At 37.2% G+C, this 14,734-nt stretch overlaps 1 protein-coding gene across 4 annotated transcripts in view; it reads right to left on the reverse strand.

Annotated features, from left to right (window-relative positions):
• Positions 1 to 14,734, reverse strand: part of rasgrf2b (Ras protein-specific guanine nucleotide-releasing factor 2b) — a 63,199-nt gene that overhangs the window by 4,317 nt on the left and 44,148 nt on the right. Inside the window, exons 15-23 of one of the 4 annotated variants that reach the window (XM_084413361.1) lie at positions 14,555 to 14,647; positions 13,719 to 14,131; positions 10,611 to 10,697; positions 8,591 to 8,680; positions 6,629 to 6,735; positions 2,466 to 2,578; positions 2,242 to 2,302; positions 447 to 550; positions 160 to 244 (exon numbers count right to left, since the gene is read on the reverse strand). In XM_084413361.1, coding sequence (XP_084269487.1) covers positions 160 to 244; positions 447 to 550; positions 2,242 to 2,302; positions 2,466 to 2,578; positions 6,629 to 6,735; positions 8,591 to 8,680; positions 10,611 to 10,697; positions 13,719 to 14,131; positions 14,555 to 14,647 — 1,153 coding nt within the window. Of the gene's footprint in view, positions 1 to 159; positions 245 to 446; positions 551 to 2,241; positions 2,303 to 2,465; positions 2,579 to 6,628; positions 6,736 to 8,590; positions 8,681 to 10,610; positions 10,737 to 13,718; positions 14,132 to 14,554; positions 14,648 to 14,734 lie in introns of all 4 variants that reach the window. The other 3 variants (XM_084413360.1, XM_084413362.1, XM_084413363.1) reach the window with 3 other exon arrangements.

The following is a 14,734-nucleotide window of genomic DNA, read 5'->3' on the forward strand; positions in this document are numbered from 1 at the left end:
AGGAGATTTGAACTAGGTGTTTAAAAGTAAAATACAAGACCATTATACTTTTGACTCTATACCTTTCTGAGACACAGTACACTTCTACATATGACAACTTGACCCAGTATCTCCTATAACTAGCTAAGATGGCCTATAGATATTTCCATATATACTCACATCATTGAAGTGCTGACTTGTCTTCATGATGTATGGAGTTCTCTCATTCTTGTCTGTCTTCATCCATCCTTGGCCCAGGAACTCCCTACAGCAAGAGCACAGTCAGTGTATTCTGATAGATGTAAGTCTGCAGAGGCTTCTTCTATACCGTGAACACAGGAGCTTTTTTTTGAGGCCCATAATGAAAATGTTCAGTAAAGCTGACAGATTTGTTCATGCATTTTTCTCTGGTGTCTTTGGAGGCTTGAGCTCTGCATCTCTGTGTACGGTGTTGAAGCTCTACTCACTCGTAGGGAATGCTCCTGAAGACGATGTGATCGAGAAGAGTGATTTGTTCAGCTATCTCCATTGCTGACAGAGATTCGAAACACTCAGCCTTTGGGCATTCAGCCTGGATGAGATGAACAGACACATAAAAAGTTCTTCACTTTGAAAAATGGCACTGTAATTTTTGAATAACTCTTTCAGGTATTATCAATACTGCATATCTAGAAAGTATATGAAAAAAAAATTATATAAAAGGAAAAAAAATCATTATTTAGTCTCCCTCAAGTCTTTCTTTCTTCCATTGGACACGAAAAAAATCCATGTCATGCTGCTCTTTTCCATACAATAAAAGTGAATGTCATGCTTCAAAAGGAAAATAAAAAGCCATAATAGATATATGTGCAAGGAACAGACAGGGAAAATCTTGCTTGATGGATGTGGTCATCATTCACATCACATCTTTCACTGCACAGAAAAGAGCAGCATGAACATTCTTCAGAACATGTAACATGCAAAGTTACATAAAGGAAAGTCATATAGGTTTCAAAAATTTGGGGGTGAACTATCCCTTTAACAATGTAAACATTCGATTCCGGGGACAACTGTTTTTATAATATAATATAACACTCTTTAATGGCAAAGTGCAAAATACCATGCTGATTTGATGGCAAGAAATTACACATTTATGAACTTATGAAAATCTATAATCAAACTGCCAATTAGCGATGAGTGACTGTTGGTGATGTTTTCTTTGGCACAGACACTTTTCAATTAACACAGTAGGTGAGGATTTCAGAAGCAAGATAAGGGTGTATATGTCCAGACAACATGTTATTAAACATCTCCTCGCACACACACACACACACACACACACGCTGTGTTTGTAATTAGTGAGCCCAGTATGGTGCTGCCAGTAGCACATTATATCATACAGTCGTGTGTGTGTGTGTGTGTGTGTGTGTGTGTATGAATACATTTATCTGCCTTCAGTCTATTCACAATGGTGCATAAGAAACATTAAAATCAACTAATGTAGCTCACTCAATTCTTTTTACAACACAGAGTGCTGCATACAATGTTTGTTAAATGTACAATGTAATCAGAGGAATAAGTGGAACTAACTGCATAATAAAGTACATCCATATACAGTGCAGATGTCTCTAATACAATATTAATAAACATCAGTCTTATCGCATAAAGTAATAGCTATTTTTCCTATACTGCCAATGACATGCTTATCCAACAAGAGAAACCCCTCCAAAACCATGCCTCTAAAATTGAAACTCAGCAGATATCACTAGCAGGGCTTTGAAATGTAACCGCATGATCATTTACAACAATACATGGAGATTTCAGAAAGGAAATGAGTGTGTTTTTGTGTGAGAGTTTGCATGTGGCGGACAGCAACAGTCTCGCTGTTTGAAGTTGTAATTAGAGTCCTGCTGCTCAGAGATTTGCAGTTTGAACATGTAATTCAGTCCCTCATGATGATGATGCCAAACTCTGAGATCTAAACCTTCACTGGCTGCTCGACACACATGATGTGGACCAGAAAAATGACTTATTATGTAATAAGATATCTAGGGACATGTGGGACAACTGGGGGTGAACGTCCGTCCATCTGTCCGTCTGTCTATCTATCTATCATCCATCCAAATACCCATCCATTCATCCATATTTATTCTCATCTGTGATGTAATCTAAAGTCTTTTGGCTATTTAGAAGCTAATTTGACTTGATAAGCCCCACATTCAACACAGGAAAGAAATTTCAGTGGGTCTATACACATGTATAAAGACTATAACATATTCTCACCATCTGAAGAATGTCTTCAATCTTCAATTGCGCATCGTCCTGGTCATCTTGAGAAAGGGCACTGAGGAAAAAAAAGCCAACTTCGTCTAATCAGCTTTCATGTTTCCCTTGAGAACAAAATCTCGAAAAAGATCTACATTTACATTAAAGACACTCCTGTCCGGAGTGACTTTCCAAAAGTGCTTTGGTTTTCATGTGTGAGAGGATGTGCTTTTGTAACCTGCCTTAGTATGTTTGCTGTGGCTTTCCTCTCCTGGGGAAGCAGGTCGGGGTCTCTCAACACCTCCTCCAGCAGGCAGATCACACCCATCTTCAGCTCTCCATTCATTTCAAAGTCCTGAAACCCACCACACACATAATATCACGTTCCACAAACATGTGAGACCAATGCATAATAAATGAAGCTAAGCAAAGTCTAATGGGTTGACATCCCCAATCAGATGACTGAAACCAACTACTGGGTGAATCTAAACTCATTTCCCTGAAATGTCAAGGTCTTTTTTCCACACTAATGCAGATTCTGTGTGTACACTGCAAAATATTATTAATCAATATTTTTCTTGTTTTCCCAGTAGAAACATCTAAACTTTGCAAGCAAAACTGCATGCAATATTTAAGACTTGCTTTCAAAGGACAAATCTTGAGTTAAGATTTTTAATAACATTATTTAAAATATAGTGAGGTGTATGCTTAATTTACCTATGGGAAAACAAGCACAAAATGCAGATTAATAAAATTAGGCTGCAGTATGATGTTGTGTGATTCATGAAAGTGTTTAAAATGGCACACTTTCTATTAGAGCTTACCAGAAGCTGTACACTACAGTGCACTAATCGACAGCTAACCCAGTCTTTCTTCTGTCTCTCTGTGCCTGCAAGCAATGCAGGTGGGTGGCAATAGTCTCTTGTGTCACAGTTAAAGCATTCTTCACTTCTTGCTTCATAAAGCCCCGCATCTATTAAACAGTCAATGTTTTTTGCAGTTTTCCCCATTCACTTTAGGTTTATTGCTGAAATAGTTTGGCCATAGGGACCAAAGCTTTCGGCTAATTTGATCTGTCCTTGTTCGTACCATCTGTGTTTAGAGCACTTTCGTCTGCCAGTTTTTGAGCTTACTAATAATCCTGATCCTGACACGAAAAATGTAAATACTCCTCTGCAAAGGAACAGTTATCCGAAATAGCATAAGTGACATGATTTAAACAAACCAATTAATTAGTACATAATATTCTGTCCAGCCTTTCAAATGCAAATGCATAAACCACTTGAGTGTTTGTGCTCTGTTGTTCTCAGAGTATGAGTACTCTCATGTTCGATATGCTAGTTAGCATAATGGGCAACTTTGCCTATTCCTATTATGCAGCACATTTTCATGCCCCAGTTATACAGTATATGTTTAACATACTGGATAAAATATTAAAATGAACCTTTTTACTCTCCTAAGATATATTTGCCAGATATACTTCTTTCTGCTAACAGAAATATTAAGACAAGGAAGCAGAACAGGATGAATTTAGCTATTTCTGATCATTCTTTGAGTTTTACTGCTAGTGGATTATCTTTGACTGGCAAACCAGTTACCGTGTTACAAAAACCAGCTTAACCACTTTAAGCTGGTACGACCTGGCTTTTCCAGTATAGACCCTTGAAAGTATATTTACTAAATTAATCTGAATTCAAAAAGAAGTAGTACCAGTAGAATCTGCACAACTGGTCAGTTCGTTTTTGTTTTGAAGATGGTAGGAGGAGAAAGACAGAAAGAAGATAAAAACATCTGGTAGAGGATGAGAGTGGCGGAACAAGAGTCTCTGTGCTCATTAATGGTACAGTTGAATCCTCAGTCCTCTTATTCACTTGTGGGGTTTTTCAAAGAGATTCAGCAGCCTGTGCAAAGCGCTCTAAGATCCAACAGTGATTTACGTTAAATCATTCTGCATACCACTGTGAACGGCACATGGCTGCTTCTTTCAGTTTTGTTCCTATAGAGTAACAAAACTGTATCCAATATGTATCCAACCATGTATCCATGGTTTATTGTTATTGTTCACTAAACCTAAAGTTAACTATTTTTGTTAACTGAAATAAAAATGAAATCAAATATAAACATTAGATGAAAAACTTTGATATGTTGCCTTGGCAATTAACTAAAACTGAAATATATATAAATGAAAGCTAAAAAGAAATATTACTAAATTATACTAAAATGTGAGCTAAAATGTGAAAAAAAAAAGTGAAAAAAGAGACTGTGTGTGTGCGTGTATGTGTCTCTTATCCTCACCAAGGCTGCATTTATTTAAACAAAAATACTGTAAAAGCAGTAATATTGTGAAATATTATCACAAATTACAAGAAATGTTTTCTATTTGTATATATTGTAAAACGTAATTTATTCCTGTGATGACAAAGCTGGATTTTCGGCATCATTACTCATTACATGACATCATTACATAAAAAATCATTCTAATATGCTGATTTGGTGCTCAAGAAACATTCATTATTATCAATGTTGAAAACAGTTGTGCTGCTTAATGTTTTTGTGGAAATGGTGATATTTTTTTTCAGGAATCTTTGATGAATAGAAAACTCAATGAACAACATTTATTACATTTCTTTATTAAATATATTTAAAAACCATTAAACAGAAATCTAATAAATGTCTTCACTGTCACTTTTGAACAATTTAAAGCATCCTTTATGAATAAAATAATGTATTTATTTTTTATCTTACCACAGATGTTTGAATGGTTTCCAAAAAATGTTAAGCAACAAAAACAGCTTTCAACATTGATAATAATAATAATAAATGTTTTACAATATTAATGTTTTTACTGTATTTTTGAATAAATTAAATTCAGTCTTGGTGAGCAAAAGAGACTTCTTTCAAACACACACATACACACACACACACACACACACATATATATAAAATAACAATTTACCACGGTAATACTTTGAAGTACATTTTTGTTACTCCTTACTATCCGCTGAATTTTTCACCTCTCTCTCTCTAGACAACCAGCATTTGTAAGCATTTTTCCTCTCATGTTTCTCTCACCTGCATCTTTCACCTGTTCAACCATAAAGGTCACTCTTTGTGTCTTTGGCTGACTGTTCTTAGCATAAACTGACAAAGGGTTCAAACAGATCAATGCAATTAGCCCACTCTTTCCCTTCACTCAAACTAAGCGAGGTAAAAGCTGAAAAAGACCTTTATTTCAGAAGGCCATTATGAGAAACTGTTTCCACTGCAGCACGTAATTATGTTTGCTGCGTGTGAGGTGCTGTGACTGTGTTTTGTTCTGAAGTTGTCAATATTAATGTTATAATATCCTATGCTTTGACTCATAAAAAAGTTGGCCGGGACTGAAATTATCTTTTATCTCTGAGTTAATGGGCATATTATAACACAGATCAATATGACGAATACCTGGCTTTAATAGCAAACCAAGCACTGCTGAAAAAACTGAATCAATAAAGATACAAAAATACAACTGTATTACACCCATTAACCCGGAGTACTTTTTTTTCACATTGCACAGAGGGAGTGAGGCCATACAGAACAGAACATGGTAGATTTGAGTTCATTTTTATGTCAAAATACTTTTTACTATTCCAACTGGATGTGCAGATCCAAAGTCATTCGTATTTCCTTGAAAAGTGTAACATTGTGGCTTTTAGGTTTTTCAAAACATTGCTCTGTGTATCTGTGCATGCCAAGCTTACTGACAAAGCAACATTAAGGGCTAGTTCACACAGAATGCATTTTCTGCAGTTTAAAATGTGAGACGCAGGTCAGCGGAACAAAAGCGCAAGGTCTACATCTTTGTTCAACTGGATCGCCAAGTATTTAGAATATTATTTCATGTGTTAGACATTGAGAAAGACGTGAGATGGTTAAAGACGTCTCTAAGTTTGGGGCGGGACTATCTGTCAGTCCATCCAATGGTATAGAAAAAGTTTAAGTACAAAAAAAACATCAATATTCTTCAAATCCATTTGGTTGGATGCAACTGGCACAGAAATTGCACACTTCGCCTTTAATAGTCTCTCTTTGAAGAAATGCGTTTTGATCCAGTAGTTGCTGTGTTAATTAAGGTTTGGCACTGTTTATGTAAGGTAATTGCTTTCCCTTGTGAAAATAACATGGAAATTGTGAAGAGGTGTTACGCTTCCTCTGCCCTGTAAAATATGAGGCCTGGGGGTTAACCATGTGTTCACAGCCAGAGCCTGAACACAAATTTAAAAATACCTGTGATAAAATATCAGTCAAAAAGCAGGGAGGGAGAAAAAGACACAAATGAGGTTGACAACTTCTGTTTAAGGTACGTAATGACACGCAATGATGCAGGTGACTGAAACATTCTGTAAGCTGTTTCTGAAGGACAGACCTGTGAGTGTTTGGAGACCCAATGGCGCAGGACGTTCAGAACTCTGTTGGTAGCCGCACGACGTATAATGAACTCCTTGTCACAAGTCCGCTCAGAATTATTAAAAACTGTAAAGGAATATACACACTGTAAGGGTAATACAAACCTGTAATATCCAGGATCTTATTCAGATTGTAAAACCGATGTATATATGGATTACATACTGTATGATCAAGAGCATATTTGAAGAAAAAAAAAAGGTGAAACAATGAAGGTGTTTTAATACATCATATACATACCTACATTTGCCTTACTATCAAATTTACTTCTTTCTAAAAAGTGCAATGTACTGTACTGCATAAAAAAAACTAAACCACTAAACAATGCCACTAGTTGCAGTGCTGGAATGCTGGAAACCACAAAGTGGCATAAAATGACACCGTATTAAAGGGTTAGTTCAACCAAAAAAGAAAGATTCTGTCATTAATTACTCACTTGAGGACTTGAGGAAGCTCAAACATGTTGTGTAACACATGAGAATGAACCTCATTGGTTCTTGTGGAAGCTCAAACATGCTGCGTAACACGAGAATGAACCTGATTGGTTCTTGAGGAAGCTCAAACATGCTGCGTAACACGAGAATGAACCTGATTGGTTCTTGAGGAAGCTCAAACGTGCTGCGTAACACGAGAATGAACCTGATTGGTTCTTGAGGAAGCTCAAACGTGCTGCGTAACACGAGAATGAACCTGATTGGTTCTTGAGGAAGCTCAAACGTGCTGCGTAACACGAGAATGAACCTGATTGGTTCTTGAGGAAGCTCAAACGTGCTGCGTAACACGAGAATGAACCTGATTGGTTCTTGAGGAAGCTCAAACGTGCTGCGTAACACGAGAATGAACCTGATTGGTTCTTGAGGAAGCTCAAACATGCTGCGTAACACGAGAATGAACCTGATTGGTTCTTGAGGAAGCTCAAACGTGCTGCGTAACACGAGAATGAACCTGATTGGTTCTTGAGGAAGCTCAAACATGCTGCGTAACACGAGAATGAACCTGATTGGTTCTTGAGGAAGCTCAAACGTGCTGCGTAACACGAGAATGAACCTGATTGGTTCTTGAGGAAGCTCAAACATGCTGCGTAACACGAGAATGAACCTGATTGGTTCTTGAGGAAGCTCAAACGTGCTGCGTAACACGAGAATGAACCTGATTGGTTCTTGAGGAAGCTCAAACATGCTGCGTAACACGAGAATGAACCTGATTGGTTCTTGAGGAAGCTCAAACATGCTGCGTAACACGAGAATGAACCTGATTGGTTCTTGAGGAAGCTCAAACGTGCTGCGTAACACGAGAATGAACCTGATTGGTTCTTGAGGAAGCTCAAACGTGCTGCGTAACACACGAGAATGAACCTGATTGGTTCTTGAGGAAGCTCAAACGTGCTGCGTAACACACGAGAATGATCATTGGTTCTTAAGCAAGCTCAATTTTGGACTAAACGGCTAAATTCATATGGATTAGTTTTACGATCTTTTTATAAACTTTTTGAAGCGTCAAAGTGGTAGTTGCATAGCTGCCAAAGGAGAGACAGAAAACTCTCAGATTTCATCAAAAAGATCTTCATTTGTGTTCCAAAGATGAACTAAAGACTTGTGGGTTTGGAACGACATGAGGGTGAGTAATTAATGAAATTTAATCAAATTATTTCTGATGGTATTTAGTAGGATGAGAAAATGTTAGTTAATGCAAGTAAGATGATTAGGGCTTTTTAAAGTTTATTCTAAGTAAATTATTCTTAATTCAACACGCAGCTCTTTAGTCTGCTATTCCCGTTCTGATGTTGAACATTGTTCTGTCATTGAGGGCTGATAATGGAGAGGCTGTTAGATCTGCAGAAACTTCAACAGCTGCATGTAAAGCGAAATTCAATAGCAGATGAAGCTTTGTACATCTCTTGGGTTCTGTGAGTGGTGCAGTGTACCTGGAGGGCTGCTGTGTCCAGCTGCTGCTGTGGCAATAGCAAATGCAGAGGCTGGAGAAACGGAGCAGCGCGAGTTCTCAGCTGACTGGACTAGAACAAAAAAAATATGGAGAGATTAAGATTTAATGATTGGTGACAACTTTTAGAGAAAAAATTTAATCTTCCCCAAAGTGTGATGGCACCTTTTTAAAGATCAAGTCACCCAAAAATTCTTTCAACACTAAAGTATCTTTCCTGTAGCTCAAACAGTAGAGCGTTGGCGCTTGCAACGCCCAGGTCATGGGTTTGATTCCCAGGGAAAACAAGAACTGATAAGAATGTAATTGTGTCCCTTGAAATGCAATGTAAGTCACTTTGGATAAAAGTGTCTGCCAAATGCGTAAATGTAAATGTAAAGTCGTTCCAAACCAACAAATTATCTATAATCAAATAAAAACGTTTTGTGTGATTAATAGACCAATAGGTTAGACCTCAATAACCTCAAACATCATTCTCCAGTGTCTCTAACTAAATGAACGCCACAATGTCAAACCTGCACATATTAGTTATATCTAGTGGGGCATTTCAGCGAATAATGACTTCATTTTCAGTGCGTTCATCACACAAAGCTATAGGATGGCTTGAGGAAACTTGGAATATAGTGCACACATTGTATGGATTACTCTTATAATAATTTTTTGTCCTTTGGAGCTTGACAGCCCCTGGTCACAATGCACTTCTCTGGAAAAGACTGATGTGAATATTATCTTAAAAAATTTTTTTGTGTGTTTTTCCTTATGGGATCAATATCCCGTCAAAAGTATTGCGGACATGGATCAAAAAATAATAAGTGTGAATCAAAAAATTTAAAACACATGTACAAAATATATTGCACAAACTGAAAAAAATAATACAAATTGATCAGAATAGCAAACAACGTGGTCACGGATCAAAATATAAGCGTGAATCAAAAAATTAACAAGCATGTATAAAAACTTTAAACACATTAAAAATGATATTGCACAAAAGTTAAACTTATGTTCATGTTTTCTTAAAAATAAAGTTTTCCTTGGTTTTAATACTCTGCACTTTGTGCTCTCTTACATTTTCTCCTCATATTTTTCTCTTTTGTACGCTTGTGCTGTTTTTCTCTTCGCTCTTCTTTCCACGTTCTGCGCTTGCTTTTCCAAATGTTGCAGTTCAATGCAAATAGCATACGGGTTTGGAATGATATTATGTTGAGCAGATAATGACAGAATGTTTATTTTTGAGTAAACTGAGCCTTGAATTTTTCAGGGGACGTGTAATACGGTATGTGCATAAAGCCATAATTATCACATATCCAGTCTTTCTGCTAATCCAGTGATGATACTTCAAAATAAATGATGTTTTTTGCCCTTTAGTAACCATATTCAATCAGCAAATGCAGTGAACATATGGAAATAGCTTTTCATGGAAACTAAGAGAGCATACAGAGCTATAAACCATATATTGTATATAAATATGACAGAATCTTGATTTGAATGCTTATGTTGAGCAAAATGAAGATGCAAAAGATACCCAGTCTGAATGGAACAACATCTATGCCACTCAGAACCAATTAAGTGCAGGTGGAATGTGTTACATATAATTGATTACTCTCCCAACTCTCCCCATATATGGCTTTATTTAATGTCATCCAAGCACAATATTGACTGTTTAGTAACATAACTGGACTTTATTGAGGAATGCACTGAGCAAGCTTCTCTTAAGGAACCATCAGGGATGCTGGTTGCACTCTCCTCTAAAATGCAAAGTGAACTATTTATAAAAGAAACATAAAAACTGATCTAAGACCAGCATAAAGGTGACTGCATGCCATGCATGTACTGTATATGCCACTCACTACATGCAAAAGGACTAATGGGACAAGAGCTAGCAATATTGGAATGAAATTGTTACAATTACAGATGTATCTATTTTTCCTTCAGAAAGTCATGTGTTTGACTCTGCAGTTGGTCTCAAAAGAGAGCCAAACGGCAACAGACATGTGCACGCTTACCTCCTGGCTGTCTGTAGCGGAGGTGGCGTGGAGTGGAGGGTGAGCGGCAAGGAGAGATTTCTCCTGGTTCACTGCCCTGGGGCGACTCTGGAATAAATTTGTCCAAAGAAACTGACTCCAGCACAGCTGAGGGGAAAGTCAGACTCTTTATTAAAATGGATGATACAACCCCTCATTCTTCAAAAATGAATGGTTTTAGGGCAACAGCTCTACAAGCAAACAGAGCAGGGGGCAGGGAACAGCAAAAAAACTAGGGCAAGTGTGTCCCTAAAAAAAAAAAAAAAAAAGTCTTAAAAAGTCATTTCAACATACAAATTGCATTAAACTGACTTTAAAAAATGAGTTGAATCGTGTATAACTTATAAAAAAAGTTAAAAACTTATTTTGATGAGTTAAAGCAATGTAAAAACAAATGTTATAACGTATTGATCATATCGTTTTTTTTACAGTGTTGCTACGCAGTTGCTAGGGTGTTCTGGGTGGTTGTTAGGTTGTTGATATGGTGATATGAGAAGTTGTGAGGTAATTAAGTAAAAAAAAAAAATAAATAAAAAACACCCCTGTAGTTAAAACTAAACCCATTAAAAAAAAACATTTCGGTAACTTTTCATTTAGTTTAGCTTCATGTACTAAAATAACTAAAACTGAAATAAAAATAAATAAAACTAATTTTATTCATTTTTATTTCATTTTTATTTGAATAAAAAATCAAACCAATAGAAATTACAATAATTAAAACTATTAATAAAAACTATAATAGTATTTCAGTTTAAATGATATTCTGGGCCATAGATACGACTGGGGACATATGTATATGAAAATGATTATTTTGCCAGGTTTATCATTTGACAGACCAAAAAAAAAAACTTAAAGGGATAGTTCATCCTAAAATGAAAATTCTGCCATCATTTACTCACCCTCAAGTTGTTAAAAACCTGGATGAATTTCTTTCTTCAGCTGAACACAAAAGAAGATATTCTGAAGAATAACCAAACTATTGACTTTTTTGTGTCTATTGTGTCAAACTATTGGTGTTTTTTTCTTAATTTTTCACGTTTTCATACTATGGAAGTCAATGGGGTCCATCAACTGTTTGGTTAACAATGATGACAGAATTTTCAATTTTGGGCCTGGTCACAAAGTAATATGTGGCTTGTCTGATGCAGTGTTAAAGCTTACTATTAGTGCCAATAGTTCACAATGAGACTGACCTCATAAGATGGTGGATTTTATAGCAGAAAGAGGGAGAAACAATACAAGAAAATCTCTTTAAACTAGCAAACACAAGAAGCAAAATATCAGTGTTGTTCGCACATCAGAAATCCCAACCAAAGTCACTCAAAGACGTGCATTTCCTAAACAAATATCAATCCTTTGAACGTTTCTGAATAAAGAAAGTGCTTTATCATTTGGTTGAGGTTTCAAACATTTCATGCTTCTCATTCCGAGCTGCCTGGATGCCAGTATAATAGAGGGCCATAACCACAAGCATTATGGGTGTTTCGTCAAAAATCTTAAGTCCTCTGTTTTGCATTAAGGAGGGACTCAATACAAGCACGTTTGCAATTTACATGCGCGTAGATTTTATGTGGAGACAGGAGAATTCTGGTAAGACTAATAGCCTATAAAAAGAAAATAACACATTCGTTTGGCTGTTAAGTTATAATGGTTTTCAGTGTAATTTGGAGCATCTACAGAAATTTTACCTACAATATTCACTCTGCCAGGTACTTCTAGATGAAATTATGCTTTTAAAAAGGCAAAAGCCGGCTAATGAAGGTCATGTTCATGAACATCCACGTTCCTATCCAGCTAGTGTCTTGACCTACTTCCAACATCCAACACTGCTCTATTTCAAAACATAGTGAGCTGCCTACAGAGGCTCTAGGCATGATCCCAAGGTGAAGGCTTTTAAAATAAAATAAAAATCTTACTTATGCTGACTCATAGGACAGGCCTACCTTGTTTTGGCCATATTATAAGGCAGCATCACATGTATCCTTCTTAGAAAAAACAAACCAAGAATGTATTGTGATAAGCCCAGCAAAAAAGTAAATCCATGAGGGTGGAAGAAGCGAGATCATTTTTAATGATAAATTATATGTGCACTGTAGCGAGCTCAGCAGCAGACTTCTACCCGACAGTCAAAGCGGCATTACATCACGAAAGTGCGGACTCGTGGGAAGATTGCGAGGGCTTAAGGTTCCATCTGGGACAGGACCTTTGAATTTTGTTTCCATTCTCTGATTGGTGGAGATTTATTCGCAGAATCATGGGTAGTAGGGGTGTAACAATATATCGTGCCACAATATCGCAATACAAAATTGACAATATGTATCGTGGATAGTTCACCCAAAATAAAAATTACTGTGTGAGAATTTTTTTTTAGTGTCAGTACTACATTAAATTACTTTATATAATGTTGATTATAATGTATAATAATGCAATGGGGGAAAATTTGTGGGTTCTGATAATGCCAAAAGTCTTATGTTACAAAATAATTCATAATTTTCAGCTTCAGAATCATGAATATTTTTATTCTGGTGTCACCATTGTCCTTGGGTTACGAGCACCAAGCCTATTCATTTAAACCCACAATGTAATATCAAAGTTAGCATTTTAATCAACAGTAAAAAAAAAAAAAAGTTAACCTTTTATCATACGTTTTGGAGTATCGGTAGTACTGTGAGTTCAGTATCGTGATACTGTATGTATCGAATCGTGACATGAGGGTATCGTTACACCCCTAATGGGTAGTGTTGTTTTCACCAGGAATTTCGCTGTAAAGCACAATAATTTGAAATAATGTTGTCTGATGACTTCAACAAAAGCTTATGTCATTGATTAACAACCTCATAGCTCACAGTAGGTCTGTCTTTAAAGGTGTATAAGTTCTCATTAAAAATCAATTGCCCTATGGAGAAAATGAATGGGGTTTTTACTTCCAGAACCCGTTTGTTGCATTCTATTGGAATCGCCATGTGCTTCCAACTTATGAGGCTCTATTTCAGTAGATACCCAGAAGGCAGTAGACAGTGGGGCCTTTTAAAAAAGAGTTAATATGTTTCTCTTACTACTACTAGAAATAGAAAATCTCTTTTAGCTCACCTCTCCTGATGCTGCGGCGCAGTTTACCACAGAGGGCGTCGATTCGCGGCACCTCTGCATTCTCATCCAGAGCTCCAGGGCTCTGCTCAGGGGAGGACGGACTTTGTCCACGGCTAAGGTCCACAGGGGGCTTGTTATTGTTGTTGTTGGATGGTGGGGGTGAGATGGTGGGGTTGGCGGAGGTTGGGCTGCTGGCTGCAGATAAAGAGGTTGTGGACAGATCCAGGATGCCTACTTTTGAGCTGATAGGGGAATTAAGAGAGAGTTTCCTGGTGCGAACTGGAGAGGAAGTACGGGAGGGGATGGTAAGAGGTGGAGGAGATGAGAACTTGCGACACAGTCTGGGGGATTTGTCATTTACGTGGTCCCCGCTGCGGTTGTTCTGGTTGGTGGCGAAGAAAAGCTCCAGCGATCTGAGTTGTGGAAACAACATTTAAAGATGGGGCATAAATGGCAGAGCAACATTCTCCATACTTGCATGCTCCAAGTACAAGTAACATTCTTGTCAAACGGTGTGTTGGTTGCATTCTACGAGTGAAAACACATATGGAGCATCGTTTGTTGAGGCATGCCTCCTCTGCAGCTTTCAGAGTTTGAGAACAACCGATAAACATTGCAAGATGTGAAATCTGCAATGGATGAAAGCAATTGTGCAAGGGCAGAATCCAGGATTTAATAAAGTCACATAATAGTAACTTCCAAAAAAAAAGAAAAGAAAAGGATAAAGACAAACACTCCAAAAAATACAGACAAACAGAGTGGAAAATGTGAGGAGATAAACCAGAAAAATGGACAGAGATGAAATTGAATCGGTAACAGAGAGATGGGTATGTTACTTTGACTGATCCAGTGCCATCTTCCTGATCTTCAGGCTGTAGTCTGGGCAGATGGATGTAATGGACAAGCGGTCAAATGAGTGATACTGGACCCTGTGTGACAGCAAAGTGGGTGGAGTGATGAGGAGCATCAGAGACAACACATTAAACGTCACATCACTCACAATGACACCCTCTGAC

The sequence above is a fragment of the Rutilus rutilus genome, assembly GCF_951802725.1.
Source record: "Rutilus rutilus genome assembly, chromosome: 7".
NCBI lineage: Eukaryota > Metazoa > Chordata > Actinopteri > Cypriniformes > Leuciscidae > Rutilus > Rutilus rutilus.